The sequence below is a fragment of the Balaenoptera physalus genome (genome assembly GCF_965194825.1).
Source record: "Balaenoptera physalus genome assembly, chromosome: 3".
In the NCBI taxonomy this organism is placed as follows: domain Eukaryota; kingdom Metazoa; phylum Chordata; class Mammalia; order Artiodactyla; family Balaenopteridae; genus Balaenoptera; species Balaenoptera physalus.
The window spans coordinates 146,649,919-146,665,385 of NC_138890.1; the positions used below are offsets into that span (position 1 = coordinate 146,649,919).

The following is a 15,467-nucleotide window of genomic DNA, read 5'->3' on the forward strand; positions in this document are numbered from 1 at the left end:
TGAGCCCTAACCAATGGACCACCAGGGAATTCCCATAATTGGCTTTTTTTCATTTAGCCATGCCTTGAAAGTCTTTCCTTGTCAGTATCTGATAGATAGACTATGTGTTATGTTTTGTGATTGCTGCATGATTGTCCATAAAATGGATGTATTGATACATGATTGAACAATTCCTTTCTTGATAGACTTCTAGGTTTTTATTATACCTTTCAGAAATGGTGGCGTGATAAGTGTTCTTTTGCAAGCCTCCTTGTGCACACTTGTAGAGGTTTTCTAGTGTGGAGACTTAGAATTCTAATAGTTATATTATAGTACATGTGTATTTAAAACTGAATTTTCTATTTTCATGTTGCCCTCTTAAGAGTTTTGGACTCTTAGCAGGCATCTGTGATTGTATCCATTTCCTCTCCCTCCTCACTCTCACTAACCCTGGTATTTTATAACTTATTAATTTTGACCAGTCAGACAGAAGACAGTTGTTTTTTATTACTAGTTGGGTTGCGCATCTTTTCATGTATTTACTGGTCATTTGTGTTTACTCTGAAATGTCTTTGTATCCTTTGCTCCATTATTTTTCCCCTTTACTGTATTGTTGCCTTTATCATAAGGTAAGCAGTAGGAAACTGATAAGACAAGTATTCTCATAGGCACACAGCTAATTAGTGGCAGAGATAGGATTAGAACTGAGGTTAGCTTTTTTATGATATTGTATCTCTTACTTACCCAATTTCTCTTGGTTTTGTTAACTACAAAAAAAAGATTTTGTTGTAGATTTAAGTATGGCAAAACTCGATCATTGAGGGGCAGACTGTAGATTATGATGGTGGTGGCTACTATTTTTTAAATTGCCTTTTAGCAGTAGTGGGAAGAGATAAAAATACCTCTATCGTATGTACTTTTGACACTTATAAACTACGCTTATTATTTCCCTTACTGCTTTCAAATAGGAGTTTTTAAGATAATTAAAATGAGTTCACTAACATAGCATTACTGAGGTTGCTGCAATAGACATAGCCGATTTCATTGAGAGCAGTGATTTGATTTTCATTAAATACATTTTCTATTTTTAATTACAGGACTAAACTTAGTACTTCTCAGTACTTATTTTTGAGTAGTATGTCTTAGTTTACAATTATTGGTATTTTACTAAGATTTGAGAATCTTTATAAACATGAGTATATAATAGTTGCTATGATGGAGGTACCTACATTTACAAGTCTTATGTCTTTCAATTTTTGCTTTTAAGGCAGAAGCAGGCTGGTTTAGCCAGAGGTGTAGGAAAATAAACCACTCAAAGAGTGCACTTTCTTTCCTTGTTCCTTCGTTACTACAGTTCACATTCTCAGAAGATGGTGAGTAGAAAACAAATTTGGCAAACAAAAAATTTTAACAAATCACTGACCTAACATTTTCTTCAGAAATTCTCATTCTTAATTGAAACAGTTTCTTACTAAACAGTATTTGTTATATATTCATATCGTCTTTTAAAGGGAGAAGAGATGATAAAACAGCATGAGTTTTATTCCCAAGTTCCTATAAATGTAGCACCATAGAACATGTGTCTACAACAGCTATATATACTTAAACCACCCGTGTCTGTGTTTGTGAGAGAGTTAGACATTCAGACATTTAATACATGTTTTGCCTGGTCTGAAAGAAATTCCCAGCATAAAATGAATATATCTGAGTTTTTAATTGAGAGATTTAGGCAGGTGAAGTAATTTTAAAATGCTTCAGTAAAGTAAGATAAATATATCTAAAAATGTTAATATGACTGAATTTTTTAATTATTTTCTTTTACACAATGAATTATTAAACTAAGCTGGAAGTTTCTTGAAGGAATGGACCAGGTATAATTATTTTATGTGTTTCTAGCATATAGTAAACATTCATTAAATGTTGAATGAAGGAATAATTTGGAACTTGTTTTTGGTTTGGCTTAAGATTAATTTAAAGGACAGAATAACTTATTCGTGATGCTCTTAACCCAGTCACAGTATATGATGTTTGCTTTTTTTCGCGTGTTGTCTGACCTGAATGCTTCTTGGCTTTGTCCTTGTGCAACTACCCTAAGACTTACCTATAAAACAAAAGAAAAGCCCTGAATGTAAATCAGCAATTTTAATGTGTTGTAAGTGGCTACTGTGTTTGATTTGTTAACCTCTGTTTTTTTTTTTTCTTCTTCTGTCTTATTCTTAGATCCTATTGTTCAAATTGCAATTGATAATTCAAGAAATATTTTATATACACGATCGGAGAAAGGAGTAATACAAGTAAGTATTAATATTATACCACCGTATAAGAGGGGAAGAACATCCCTGTTTTTAAGGAACAAGATTTAGTCACTCTTGGGCTTTTCCTATGAAGTGTGTGCTTTAAAAACAAAAAAAACAAAAAAAACCCAAACCGCTTCTTAAGGCCCCCTTTTTATGAAATTGTTAATCTCTGAATGTTTTCATACCTATATGAAGTACCAAAATTAAAGGATCCCTAAAAAGGAAAAGTTTATTTAATAAAAGTTTATGTAAAAGGTTATTTTGTAAAGTATATACAGTTTATAATCATGTTTAAGTGGGTATGATTTTTTATTCACAGGTGTATGATTTGGGCCATGATGGACAAGGAATGAACAGAGTTGCCTCAGTGTCACAGAATTCTATTGTTTCTGCTGCTGGAAACATTGCTAGGTAATATGTAATTTATTCTCAGGCATTTCATTTGCAGGCATAATTATATTATTTATATGCAGTATACTAAAGTTATTTCCTCCTTGAAATATCTCCAGAAAATAAGAAACGTTGAAGGAGGTGACATCGTAGGTTATGTTTGAAACAGTTGCTAGCAATGCTTCCTTTTATTCTCATGTTGGATGGTTTGAAACATAAGGCAGATTGGTTTTACAGTGTAAAGGACAGCTTGACCTGTGATTTTCCTTGGAGTTTGAAATTATTCTCTAAGTGGTCTATGCAGGCAGTATAGGTATTATGACTAGGAAACTGCAAGTCTCAAAGTTTCCCCTTTTGTAACTACTCCACCCTTTTAACAGGTCTACATGGTAGTTTCATTGGTCTGATAACGGACACGAGTACGTTTCGGGAAATACAGGATTTCACAGTTGTATTAGCCTCACTGTGTTCTTGAGGAAACTAAAACTAAGGGATGTTATGATTTGCCTGAGGTCTAACTCCTAAGTAAGTGCTGATATCCAACCTAAAAGCCAAGTTTTCAGACACTATACACTGCTATTTGCATATGTCACAAGTGACTTAGCTGCAGAAATTCTCTTCACCTAACAAAGACCTCAGATTTTCAGTTTCTGTTTTCTGTGTGCCTGGGTCACTGCTACAATCAGCTATCCTAGTGATAGCATGTTTCCCTTGGTCTTCAATGACCAAAAAATTCTCAAGGCAGGCAATTTGAAACAAAGTTTCCTTTTTCTTCTCCTAATTTTTTTGGGAAAGATTTTTTCAAATCCGCAGAAAAATGAAAAGAATAGCATGATAAAATCTGATATACCCTTTATCTAAATTCACTAGTTGTTAACATTTTGCCTTATTTGCTCACTCTTAAGACTTATTTGAAAGTAAGTTGCAGACATGACTTTCACCCTTAAACCCTTCAGCTTCTATCTCCTAAGCTCTCATATACTACATTATCATTACCACACCTAAAAAATTAATAATTTTGTAATGTTATCCTAATTATATAGTCCATATTAAAATTACTCAGTAGTCCCCCAAATCTTTCATAGCTGTTTTTCTTTACATTTTTCTCCACATTCAGCCAGAGCACATGAGCTGCGTTGGTCATTAGTCTCTTTAATATAAAACAGACCTCTTACTGCCTTTTTCAAATGTTGACATTTAGTGGGGAGGGGCAAGAGAGTTATTTGTAGAATATCCCATTTTCTGAATTTTTTTTTCCTTATCTATAGATTCAGGGTAATATTGTTCTTTGTTTATTTATTTACTTATTTATTTATTTATTTGGTTTTGCCAGGTCTTAGTTGCGGCTCCAGGGCTCCTTAGTTGTGGCACGAGGCCTCCTTAGTTGTGGCATGAGAACTCATAGTTGCAGCATGTGTGTGGGATCTAGTTCCCTGACCAGGGATCAAATCCAGGCCCCCAGCTTTGGGGGCACAGAGTCTTATCCACTGCACCACCAGGGAAGTCCCAGGATAATATTGTTTTTAGCCAATATCACATACATGATGCGAACTTCTTACAGTATTACATTAAGAGGCCCATAGTACCAGTTTTTCTATTATGAACACTTGGTTAAGGTGGTATTCACCAGATCTCACCATTATGAAGGTTCATTTTTCCCCCTTTTTCATTAGTGGTAATCTTTTCAATGATATTTTGATGCTCTAAGAACAGCTTATTCTCCATTAACCATTTACCCAATGGATTTAGCTTTCTTTTATGGTCTTTGAAAAAAGATTACTCTTAACAATATTAATGTAAAGAACACACATTCAAGGGTTTTTGCCAGTTCTTGCTGCTTTTGCACTACTTTCCTAAAAAGTAGCCTTAAACTATTTTAGCATATTTAAACATGTAAAAATCCTGGTGGAATATATTCCTTGTAAATGAGTAGATATATTTTAAAAATAAACTTTAGTTTTTCTTTCTTCTAGGACCATAGATCGTTCTGTTTTTAAACCAATTGTTCAAATAGCAGTGATTGAAAACTCCGAATCACTGGACTGTCAGTTATTGGCTGTCACACATGCAGGTATGTTGTTTTATTTATTTGTGTGCTATTACTGTGATAACTTTTTATAATCTTCAGGTTTGGAAATTTATGACTGAAAATATGTTTTTACTTCTGTATCAATTATAAGCCATATTAATAATTCATAAAATTAAGGCTTTTGAAAAATCAGAAGATTCCACTCACTCTGTCTCCTCATTTTATAGATGTAAAACCAGGCCTGAAAGGTAAAGTGGCTAACATTTAGTGACAGAGCCTGAACTGGAACGCAGACTCCCTTGTCTTATACTTGTAGGTTCTTTCTACTGAAATGTGTTGATTTACCTCTCAATTCCAAGTGATGTCTTAGAAACCACTTCAGCTGGTAGTACGCATGGTGATTTAAGATCAGTCAGGAAAGTGGTATATGGCTTTAACAGAGTTCTGTGTTTTTCTGTGGAATTGTTTCAACAACACATGTACCTCATGTCTTTTATTTCCTGTTAATGATGGATAATTTTACCCCATCATCAGGTGTAAGACTATATTTCAGCACTTGTCCGTTCAGACAGCCATGGGCACGCCCTAATACATTGACACTGGTCCACATCCGCTTACCTCCTGGATTCTCAGCATCTTCAACGGTGGAAAAGCCTTCAAAAGTACATAAAGCTCTTTATAGTAAAGGTAAATTCTGAAATACTATCAGATTTAATATTAGATTCTTAAAATTATTAAAATTAGAATGCATTTTGAGGCATTTGAAAATAACAGAGATTTCCAATGAAGTTCAGGATGTTTTGGGTTTTTTAATCCAGGAACTCTTTTTTTATATTAGCTTATATATCACATTTTTCATTGGCATATATATTAAAAATATAGTTTTTTAAAATATCTAAGTACTTTTAAAATTGTTTTATTAGCCTTGTACATGAACTCACTGGTCAAAATCAGTGTTATAAACTGTTATAAACAGTTATAAACTGTTACAAACTTAAAATGACTTTCTTGATAGCACGCCTGCTTTGTCAGTGTCTTTATGGATATGGAGAGTTTTGCCTGTCAAAATATGAAATTTTAATAACAAACTCTTTTGGATTCATAATTAAGTTTAAAAAATGAGATTCTAGTTAAACATCAAAACTTGAAAAATCTGTATGTGGTTTTCCCCAATATGAGAAAGCATTTGTAAAACAATTTGTTTTTATTTTCTAATCATTTTAAAGCCTTTTCTCTGCTTATTCTACTGTGTCTTCTAATATTTTATTTTTCAACACCCAAATTAAACTTTCCTTTACAAATAGAATTTTTTCAAGTACATTGTATCATGTACCTTCATAACATTTTTAATAACAGCTTTAATTGAGATATAATTTACATACCTTTTAAAATGTACAATCTATTAGTGTTTAGTTTATTCACGGAGTTGTACAACCATCACTACTATCTAATTTCGGAACATTTTCATCACTGCAGAAGGAAACCCTGTACCCATTAGCTGTCACTCCCTATTTCCCCCTTCTCCCAGCCCTGGGAAATCACTAGTCTACTTCCTGTTTCTATGGATTTGCCTCTTTTGGACATTTCATTTAAATGGAGTTGGAAAATACAGGACTGGCTTCTTTCACTTAGCATAATGCTTTCAAGGTTTATCTATTGTAGCAGGTTCTTTTTTTTTTTTTTTTTTTTGCTGAATAATAATATTTCATTGTGTGAGTGTACCACATTATAATTTGGTGGGCATTTGGGTTGTTTCTATTTTCTGGCTATTATGAATGATGTTGTTATAAACATTTACGTACAAGTTTTTGAGTGGACACGTTTTCATTTCTTTTGGCTATATACCTAAGAATGGAATGCTGGATCATATAGTAACTTTAGAAATGTTAAAATGTGAAAAAAAAAAGTTGTGTTTACCTGAAAGAAGTGCAGTATAAGGTCTAGAACACTTAATAATGCTACCCTGGCACTAATTATATATCCTTTTAGGGGATTTATTTTTGTTTATTTTGCGAGTTGTTTATAAAGATTAATGCTGTATATTTATGTATCTGTATTAATGTCACTAATAATCATAATAATTATGATTATTGAGGATATATATTATTTGACATCATATAAGATTTTACATATTAACCTTTTAGGTATTCTACTGATGGCAGCCTCAGAAAATGAAGATAATGACATTTTGTGGTGTGTCAACCATGATACATTTCCTTTCCAAAAGCCAATGATGGAAACCCAGGTAAGTTATCCTGAGAGATTATAAAGAATTTTTTATATAATTTTAAGTGAAGAATAAAATTATGAGAAACTTTATCTTCTGATTTATTCCTGTTTGCTTCTAATAATTTTATATGATTAGCAGTCATACTGAAAAGTATATACTGTTAATTTTTTGTTTTTCCTCTGTGAGATTAGAAGTCATTATGGTACTCGTTAAAAAAACCTTTAACAAAAACATTGGAACCCTTTTAGAATGTTCTTCATAATGTACCTGAAAATGCCTATATCTTTTCTGAAATGATCTTTGTCCCACTTAAATATATTTTTAGTTATTTTGAGGCCATCCATTATAGTTATGACTTAGAATTTTATCCTTATGATCTCTTTAATTTGTAGTTCCGCCTAAATATTTAACATTTTTTCTTTTAATTATAGAAAATTTCAAACATATGCAAAAAATAGAATGGTAAACTGAATCCCACATTAAGAAATTACCCATTTCTCCATCTTGTTTCAGATCTCTTCCCCACATATATAAATGTATACACACAAACACATGATTGTGTTTTAAAAGTAAATATCACATATACCACGAAGTCAGCAGAGAGGTCCTGGGTGAGAGGTGCGGCCCCAGCCTATCCTGGCCCAATCCCACACCTAGGCCACCCACCCCAGCCCCCAGCCCAGGAGATGCTGAGAGGAGGCCATCTCTACTCACTCCCCTTGCTGTCCCCTACTCCACTCCCATCTGTCCTCCTAGATGCCCTAGCATAGCTCATGTTACCTGCCCCCAGAGGCTGCTGGTCAAACGAGATAGACCAACCCCCACTAGGGTGTGAATGTCTGAGACTCTCTTTGGAGCCATCTCTTTAAAGGCATTTTGGTTCTAGTGTCACTAGCTGCTTATTTTCAAACGTGAACCCTTCTGGTTAGGGGGAGTGGGAAAAGGTGTGTGTAGATGGGAGGAGGAAGAACCAATTCCTGGGAATGGGGGCATGGTTTGAATGGGCTCTTCCAAGTTTCTGACATGGCCTAAGCAGCTGAGGTAGAGTCAGGAGGCAGGTATGGAGGCAAGGAGCACCTTTCTCAAATTCTTTTCTTTATCCTTTGAATTTTACTGAGCACATACTGTGTGCCTCATTATGCGACAGACTGTAAGGATTCAGAACTCAGGAAGATATAAACCCTGTCTTGATGGGAGCACAGTGTTAGGGGGTGCAGGTTTGAAATCTGGCTCTATTTCCTCAAAGCAGTGACTCAAAGGACTAACATGTCTCTGGTCCTCAATTTCCTAATCTATAGCAGTTTTAATAGGACCTACCTCTGTGGGGTGGTTGTGGGATTAAATGAGTTCATGTGTGTAAGCTGCTCAGAACACTACCTGGCACACAGGAGGCACTTGATAAACGTTAGCTATCGTTTTTATTTTTAAAGTAGATACTATACATCGTATCACTTCATCTCTATAATACTTGAGTTCTCAAACAAATGTGGACTTTAAATATATATATATATATATATATATATATATATATATATATATATATATATAAATATAGCTCATGAACTTTAATCAAATTCTGGTCTCCCAAAAACAGCTATAAAAGACATTAGGTCAATGGAAAAATTCTGTATTGACTGGGCATTAGATTGTATTACAGAAATGTTAATATTCTTACATGTTAGGATAGTATAGTGGTTATGTTAGAAAACATCCTTATTTTTAAGAGGTGCATGCAAAAGTATTTAGTGGTGACATGATATTCATAACTTTCAAATGGTTCAATAAATGAAAAAATATAGAAAGAAGAAAGCAAATAGGACAAAATGCTATCAATTGTTGAATCTAGGTATCAGGCATATGGACATTTATTGTACTTTCAACATTTTATTAATGCTTAAAATTTTTTATAATAAAGTATTTTAGAAGACTAGACACTTTTTTTAGAGAGTATCTTAGTTTAGAAAGCAGATATAACTTCAGAAGAAAACAAAAACTGTATGTCAGCAGATTTAAGCACTGAACCTACCAGTGTAGATCAATTTACCCTGGAAAGAGGGTAGAAAGTATAGTCTTCAGTTATTGAAAAAATTGTAATTTTAGTAAATACTATTTATAGTTCATCCTGAGAAAATTTTGCCTTTGTCTTCTGGTATGAAAAGATTTACTATCATAGAAGATGCCTGATTAAAAGAATAGACATTAGAAAATTAAATACAGACTTTTGAGAATATTCGTGCTAATGTATTATTATTAATCTGTTAAACCCTACATTATTTAAAGATTGTATTTTTTTTCTTTTTAGAAGGTTTTGCCTCATGTAACTTTAATAATACGTATAAAACGTTTATTTCTTCTACATAGATGACTACTCGTGTTGATGGTCATTCCTGGGCTCTTTCTGCAATAGATGAGTTCAAAGTAGACAAGATAATCACACCCTTAAATAAGGATCATATTCCCATAACTGACTCACCAGTTGTTGTACAGCAGCACATGTTGCCTCCAAAGAAGTTTGTTCTCCTCTCAGCACAGGTATGTACATCATCTGTTAAGGTGGAGAGAAAAAGAAGAGAAGCCATATTTAACATTTTGGTCAAAGTATTCTGCAGTAGTTGCTTAATAGAGTCGTTTACCTAAGTACTTAGGAATGTTTATTCTTAAAATATTCTTAAGGAATAGTTTATAAATACCAAAAATGCGGACCTTCTCTAGTTGTGGCAAGGGGGGGCTACTCTTCGTTGCAGTGCACAGGCTTCTCATTGCGGTGGCCTCTCTTTGTTGTGGAGCACGGAGTCTAGGCGCACAGGCTTCAGTAGTGTGGCACACGGGCTCAGTAGTTGTGACTCGCGGGCTCTAGAGCTCTAGAGCGCAGGCTCAGTAGTTGCTCTGCGGCATGTGGGATCTTCCTGGACCAGGGCTCAAACCTGTGTCCACTGCATTGGCGGGTGGATTCTTAACCACTGCGCCACCAGGGAAGTCCCAAAAACTTGCTGTTTATAAAGTATTGATATTATACTTTTTCTAAAGTAGCATTTCTATCAACAGTATTCAGCATAAAATTAGTAAAACAAGCTATGTTTATTTCTTATCATGTAGTCCTCACTTGTTAAAAAAACAATTTTTTAATATTTATTTTTTGAGTAGCAATGCATTGACAAAATTCCACTGGTAGCAGAGGGGTATACACAATAAAATCTCCCTTCTGGTTTGGGTCGCCTCCCTACAGACACCCATGTCATCAGAATCTGTATCTTTCCAGAGATATGTTATGATATCAATATACAAACAATGCAAGTATATTTATAAACAAACAATAGCATATTGTATGCACTGTTTTATACTTTGCTTTTTATGTTTCAAAGATACATTTTAGATATCTTTCCATATTAATATATAAAGAACTCTCTCATTCTATTTTATATTTGAAAGGCATTCCTTTATACGGATGTACCATATTTAACTAGTCCCCTATTAATAGATCATCTTTTGCCTTTAAAAATAATGCTGCAACCTTGTGCATATATTGTTTTGCCTGTGTGTGAGTAAAGCTGTAGAATTACATCTACTGGATCAAAAAGTATGTGTATTTATCAATTTGATAGACGTTGCCAGGTTCTCTGTATACATACATTCACTATCAGTGAATGTTGAGTGCTTGTTTCCTTACATCTTGTGCGAGTACAATATGTCGTCTTATTAAGAGTGAGATTGACTGTCTGTTCTAGTGTTTATTTTTCTGTGAATTATCTGTTCCTATTGTATATCCACTTTTCTATTAAATTGTCTTTTTCTTTTTTATTTATAGAGGCTCTTTATATGTCAAGGAAACTAACTTTTTGTGATTTAGTCTCAAACATTTTTCCTGGTTTGTCATCTTATTTTGTTTATTGAGATTTTTTTTTTCCATGTGGATAAGTTTATAAGTAGTTGAAATATTCAGTTTTTTGGGGGGATTTCTATTAAAGTTTAAAAAAAAAAAAAAAAACCGTCCGCACTCTGAAGTTCATAAAATAATTCACCCAGAGTTTCTTCCAGTACTGTTACAGTTTTATTTTGTCCTGTCTGTTTGGAATTTATCCTGTTTTAGGTATGAGTATGGATCTAGCTTCATTTTTTTCCAAAGTGGACATACTTGTGCCAACATGATTAATGAATAATCTAACTTTGATCTTTTAGTTTGAGGGGCAGCTTTTATCATATATTAAATTCTAGTGTTTACTTGAGCCTATATCAGAACCTTCTATTTTGTTCCACTTATCTGACTCTTTATTCATGTGCTAATACCATGCATAAGATAAAGGTTTATAATATGTTTGTGTCTGACAGAGCCTGCACCCTTTTGCTTTACTTTTTTAAGGGGGAGGGGCAGTGTTCTCTTATTAAGTTTTCTGCATGGGTATATAGATCTAGTATAGGTTAGGAATTGAAATGTAGATGATCTTTTTGACCAGTTTACTTCTTATTCTTTAAGTTATTTTTTTGTTTCATTGCTTTTATTAAATAAGGTAGCAAGGTCAGTTGCTACTAGCCATGCTTGATAAATCTATTATTCGTCCTCTTTCTTTTTTAACTTCTTAGGGGAGTCTTATGTTTCATAAACTTAGACCTGTAGATCAACTGAGGCATCTACTTGTGAGTAATGTGGGTGGAGATGGAGAAGAGATTGAAAGATTCTTTAAATTACATCAGGTAATTATTTGTACCTTTTTTTTTTACTGTGATGGTATTATGTAAGTTAGGATCAAAATACTGTGATTAATACCAGTCTTCCTTTCTTTGCCTTAATCACTGTATGTGTACTGGTACTTGGGAGCAGTATTAATATGCTATAAGAGTTTATGGTAAATGCTCAGATTTTTGTTCTGTTTTTGATAAATTCTTATCATTAAAGTGTACTAGTAAGAGTGTGATGTTCAAATTATATGATGAATGTATTTTTATTAAAAGGACAAGATATTTATAGATAAATAACTTCTTTAATTAAAAACTTTTTTTTTTTTGCTTAGTGACATGAGGAAAATACTTGAGGCAGTAATGATGGGGACTTTAGTATTTTAAAGCCACAACTAGAAATGATGAGGTAAAACTGGGAATGCTTAGTTTAAAATCAGGAATATCAGATCAAAGTTAAATATACACACTCTGAATTCAAACTACCAGCTCCACCATCAGAGTAGATTACTTGAATTCTCTGAGCTTCCATTTCCTCATGTGTAAAATGTGTATTAAATTATAATATGTGGAGTGAGGATTAATATGCTGTAACCTCCTAAAATAGTGCCTGGCACATGACAAGTACTTAATAAATGTTAGCTATTATTGTTATTTTCTAAAAGGTTAAAACACCATGAGAAAAAAACCCGGGGGTGGGGGGGAGACTAAACCAGAAACTAAAGTAGAATCTAGATAAAAAGAAAAAGAGAACATCCTTTAATAACAGTGCCTATGATAAACTTTAAAATCAATAGTGTTTACTTCTCCTTTTTCATGCCAGCTTATTTCATTCATTCAGCACATATTTATCAAGTACCTGCTCTGTGCTAGGCACCGGTTGAAACACTGGATACAGAAGTAAACAAAACTTCTTTTGAAATGTTTATGTTTTACATTAGGAAAGATACTCTTTTTTTACAGGAAGACCAGGCCTGTGCAACTTGCCTTATTCTTGCTTGTTCCACTGCTGCCTGTGACAGAGAAGTATCTGCTTGGGCCACTCGGGCTTTCTTCAGGTATATATCACTTTTCTTTTGTTCTTGGCCACTTTTTTTTAATGGTTGCATTGGCTAATGTGGTTGTTTAAGGGTTTGCAAAACAGTTGAGCAACTATATAAGCAAGTTAGTAAAATTTAAATTGGAAAGGTGATAATACTACTGGAAGCAACTAGATTAGCATAATTTACGCATTGTTACTCTTTCTCTGGATTCTCTTCTCCAACTTCTTTTGTCTAGTCTTCTACCTCAGTTATTATCTCATCTATCTTTTCTACTTCCTCAAACACTACCAGTTCTGCTTTATGTGTATCATTTGCATTGAGAGATTGAGTCACTTTAAGAAAACGTGGTATCAAAGAGATATTATTTGGAAAATATTTAGCTAAGAATAAATTTAAAATGCAATTTTGTTTAAAAGAATTTTTTGAGTAGTCTAACCGTAATCTAGTATGAAAATTACAGTACCATATACATATTAAATACATTCTATGCATTGCAGACTCTTTTTTTAGAAATTGCCAGAGTCCCTTATGATTCTTCTTGTTAGCAATTTGAAGTCAACATTTACTAAATAAGTATTTTATTATGTATCTGTGTATATTTCACTGTCAACACAATGCATTTAAAGTCTCTAATGTTTTTTTTAAATATAAATTTATTTATTTATTTATTTATGGCTGCGTCGGGTTTTTGTTGCTGCACGCGGGCTTTCTCTAGTTGCGGCGAAAGGGGACTACTCTTCGTTGAGGTGCACAGGCTTCTCATTGCAGTGGATTCTTATTGCGGAGCACGGGCTGTAGGCGCGTGGGCTTCAGTAGTTGTGGCGCTTGGGCTCAGTAGTTGTAGCTTGCGGGCTTTAGAGCACAGGCTCAGTAGTTGTGGCACACGGGCTTAGTTGCTCTGCGACGTGTGGGATCTTCCTGGACCAGGGATTGAACCCATGTCCCCTGCATTGGCAGGCAGATTCTTAACCACTGTGCCACCAGGAAAGTCTCTAGTGTTTAAAGCATTTATTTTGAAGCTAAGCAGGACTTGAAACAGTTCTAGCTTTTAAGATGTATAGTTTCACTGAATAAACTCAGCCCTTGTTGTCATAAAAATAGGTATGGTGGTGAAGCACAGATGAGATTTCCAGCCACTCTCCCCACTCCGAGTAATGTTGGTCCCATCCTGGGGTCTCCTGTCTACTCTGGTGAGTATGAAACATTGAAATGAAACTGTCTCTAATAGAGTTGAATTTTAGAAGCTTTGTAGCATATTTTAATGGATAAAAAATTTCATTGTATTTTCTTTACTGCTACTGCATTATTAGGGAATAATTCTATAGATGTCTGACTCTTAGTGTTATGATATATTAATATTGAATCTTTAGTGTATACTGGGAAACAAAATAAGATATAACCAGTAGTATTTACAGAACTTATTTGTTATTTATTCAAAAGGAAAGAGTTGAGTGATTTAATAACAAACTCCCACCTCAATGTTTTCCAAAGTGGGGATTGTTAGAAAGTTGCTGGGAAATGAGTCCCTAATTCTTGAATATATTATGGGTGGTGCCACTCCTCACTCTTATGCTTAGAAACAGCTTCTGTGTCTAATTTTGATCAGATACAAAAAAAATTGGGAGATAATTTTATAAATCTTTATATTCTTCTTTCTTTTTAGGTTCTCCTGTTCCTAGTGGTAGTACATACCTGAATCCATCCTTTTTGGGAACACCATCTCAAGGTACCTCTTTTCTTTGTTTTAGGTTGCTACTACTATACTTTTTGAGGAGCTGACATTGTGAATTATTATTCTTAATGCTTAGAGTGGGAAAGATTAACTTGTCCTATTCCCCTGAAAATAATGTAGTTTAATAGAAGTGGCATCCAAGCAAGTATTGGCATTTGGCCATGAATGCCTTTACTTAGTGTACCTGGAAAGCCCCCTTTTTGAGTATCAGGACTTAATTACCAGCCCTGAACTGTATAATTAGTCCTGTTTTACTCCTAGCATTAAGGTGCAGTGATTGCAAGCTTGCTTTCCTTTTCATCCTGCATTGCCCACACTTGAAAGCCAACTTGGGAGTTCCTCTCCAAGTCTAAATCTCTCTTCTTATCAAGGAAAACCAAATTAAATAACTATTTATTTCAGTATTTTTGTAATTGTTTTTACCTATGGGTCTAGGGACAGCTGACTTGGATTATTGAGAATTCTGAATATTTAAGGTTAAATTTTAAGATTTGTTTTTCTTACATGTGTACAAGGTGTTCATCCTCCTGCCATGTCAACTCCAGTGTGTGCTGTGGGAAATCCAGCAACTCAGGCCACAAGTATGAGTTGTATGGTTGGGCCAGAGATTGTGTACTCTGGAAAACACAATGGTATTTGCATTTACTTTTCTCGAATCATGGGGTAAGTTTTTCATGGGATAATTAACTATTGCTTACCTTGTTCTGTTGTGTATAGCTGAACATTTTTAACTTTAAATTTGGGACATCATTTGTCCCTACTAAATTTTACTTATAGTTTAAGCTCACTTGTCCATTAATAAGATTGTTTTCTGTCATTCAGCTTTTTTATTGTCTAACCATCTATATTTGTTACTGTGTTTTATATATGTATATATATCTTCAAAATATATCTACGTATACTAATATGTAGTGTAACAAACCACCCCGTAACTCAGTGACATGTGTCTGCAAGTCAGTTAGGCAGTTCTGGTCTTGGCTAGGCTCACAATGCATTTGAAATCAGCATTGAGGTTGAAGAGAGTTCTGTCACTCTTGGCTGGACTCTCACATGTTTAGGGTTATGTTTGTGTGTTGGTCTAGAAATGACCTCAGCT

General features: G+C 34.1%; 1 protein-coding gene across 6 annotated transcripts in view; it reads left to right on the forward strand.

Annotated features, from left to right (window-relative positions):
- NUP155 (nucleoporin 155) overlaps nucleotides 1-15,467 on the forward strand; it is a 66,999-nt gene that overhangs the window by 24,482 nt on the left and 27,050 nt on the right. For all 6 annotated transcript variants that reach the window (XR_014261510.1, XM_082453690.1, XM_082453691.1 and 3 more), the window contains 12 exons: nucleotides 1,247-1,352; nucleotides 2,200-2,273; nucleotides 2,596-2,687; nucleotides 4,640-4,737; nucleotides 5,230-5,382; nucleotides 6,840-6,940; nucleotides 9,287-9,457; nucleotides 11,504-11,614; nucleotides 12,560-12,654; nucleotides 13,741-13,829; nucleotides 14,303-14,365; nucleotides 14,887-15,034. Coding sequence is in view for 5 of the 6 variants with exons in the window: in XM_082453690.1 (XP_082309816.1) it covers nucleotides 1,247-1,352; nucleotides 2,200-2,273; nucleotides 2,596-2,687; nucleotides 4,640-4,737; nucleotides 5,230-5,382; nucleotides 6,840-6,940; nucleotides 9,287-9,457; nucleotides 11,504-11,614; nucleotides 12,560-12,654; nucleotides 13,741-13,829; nucleotides 14,303-14,365; nucleotides 14,887-15,034 (1,301 nt within the window). In the remaining variant the exon portion in view is untranslated. The remainder of the gene's footprint in view (nucleotides 1-1,246; nucleotides 1,353-2,199; nucleotides 2,274-2,595; nucleotides 2,688-4,639; nucleotides 4,738-5,229; nucleotides 5,383-6,839; nucleotides 6,941-9,286; nucleotides 9,458-11,503; nucleotides 11,615-12,559; nucleotides 12,655-13,740; nucleotides 13,830-14,302; nucleotides 14,366-14,886; nucleotides 15,035-15,467) is intronic.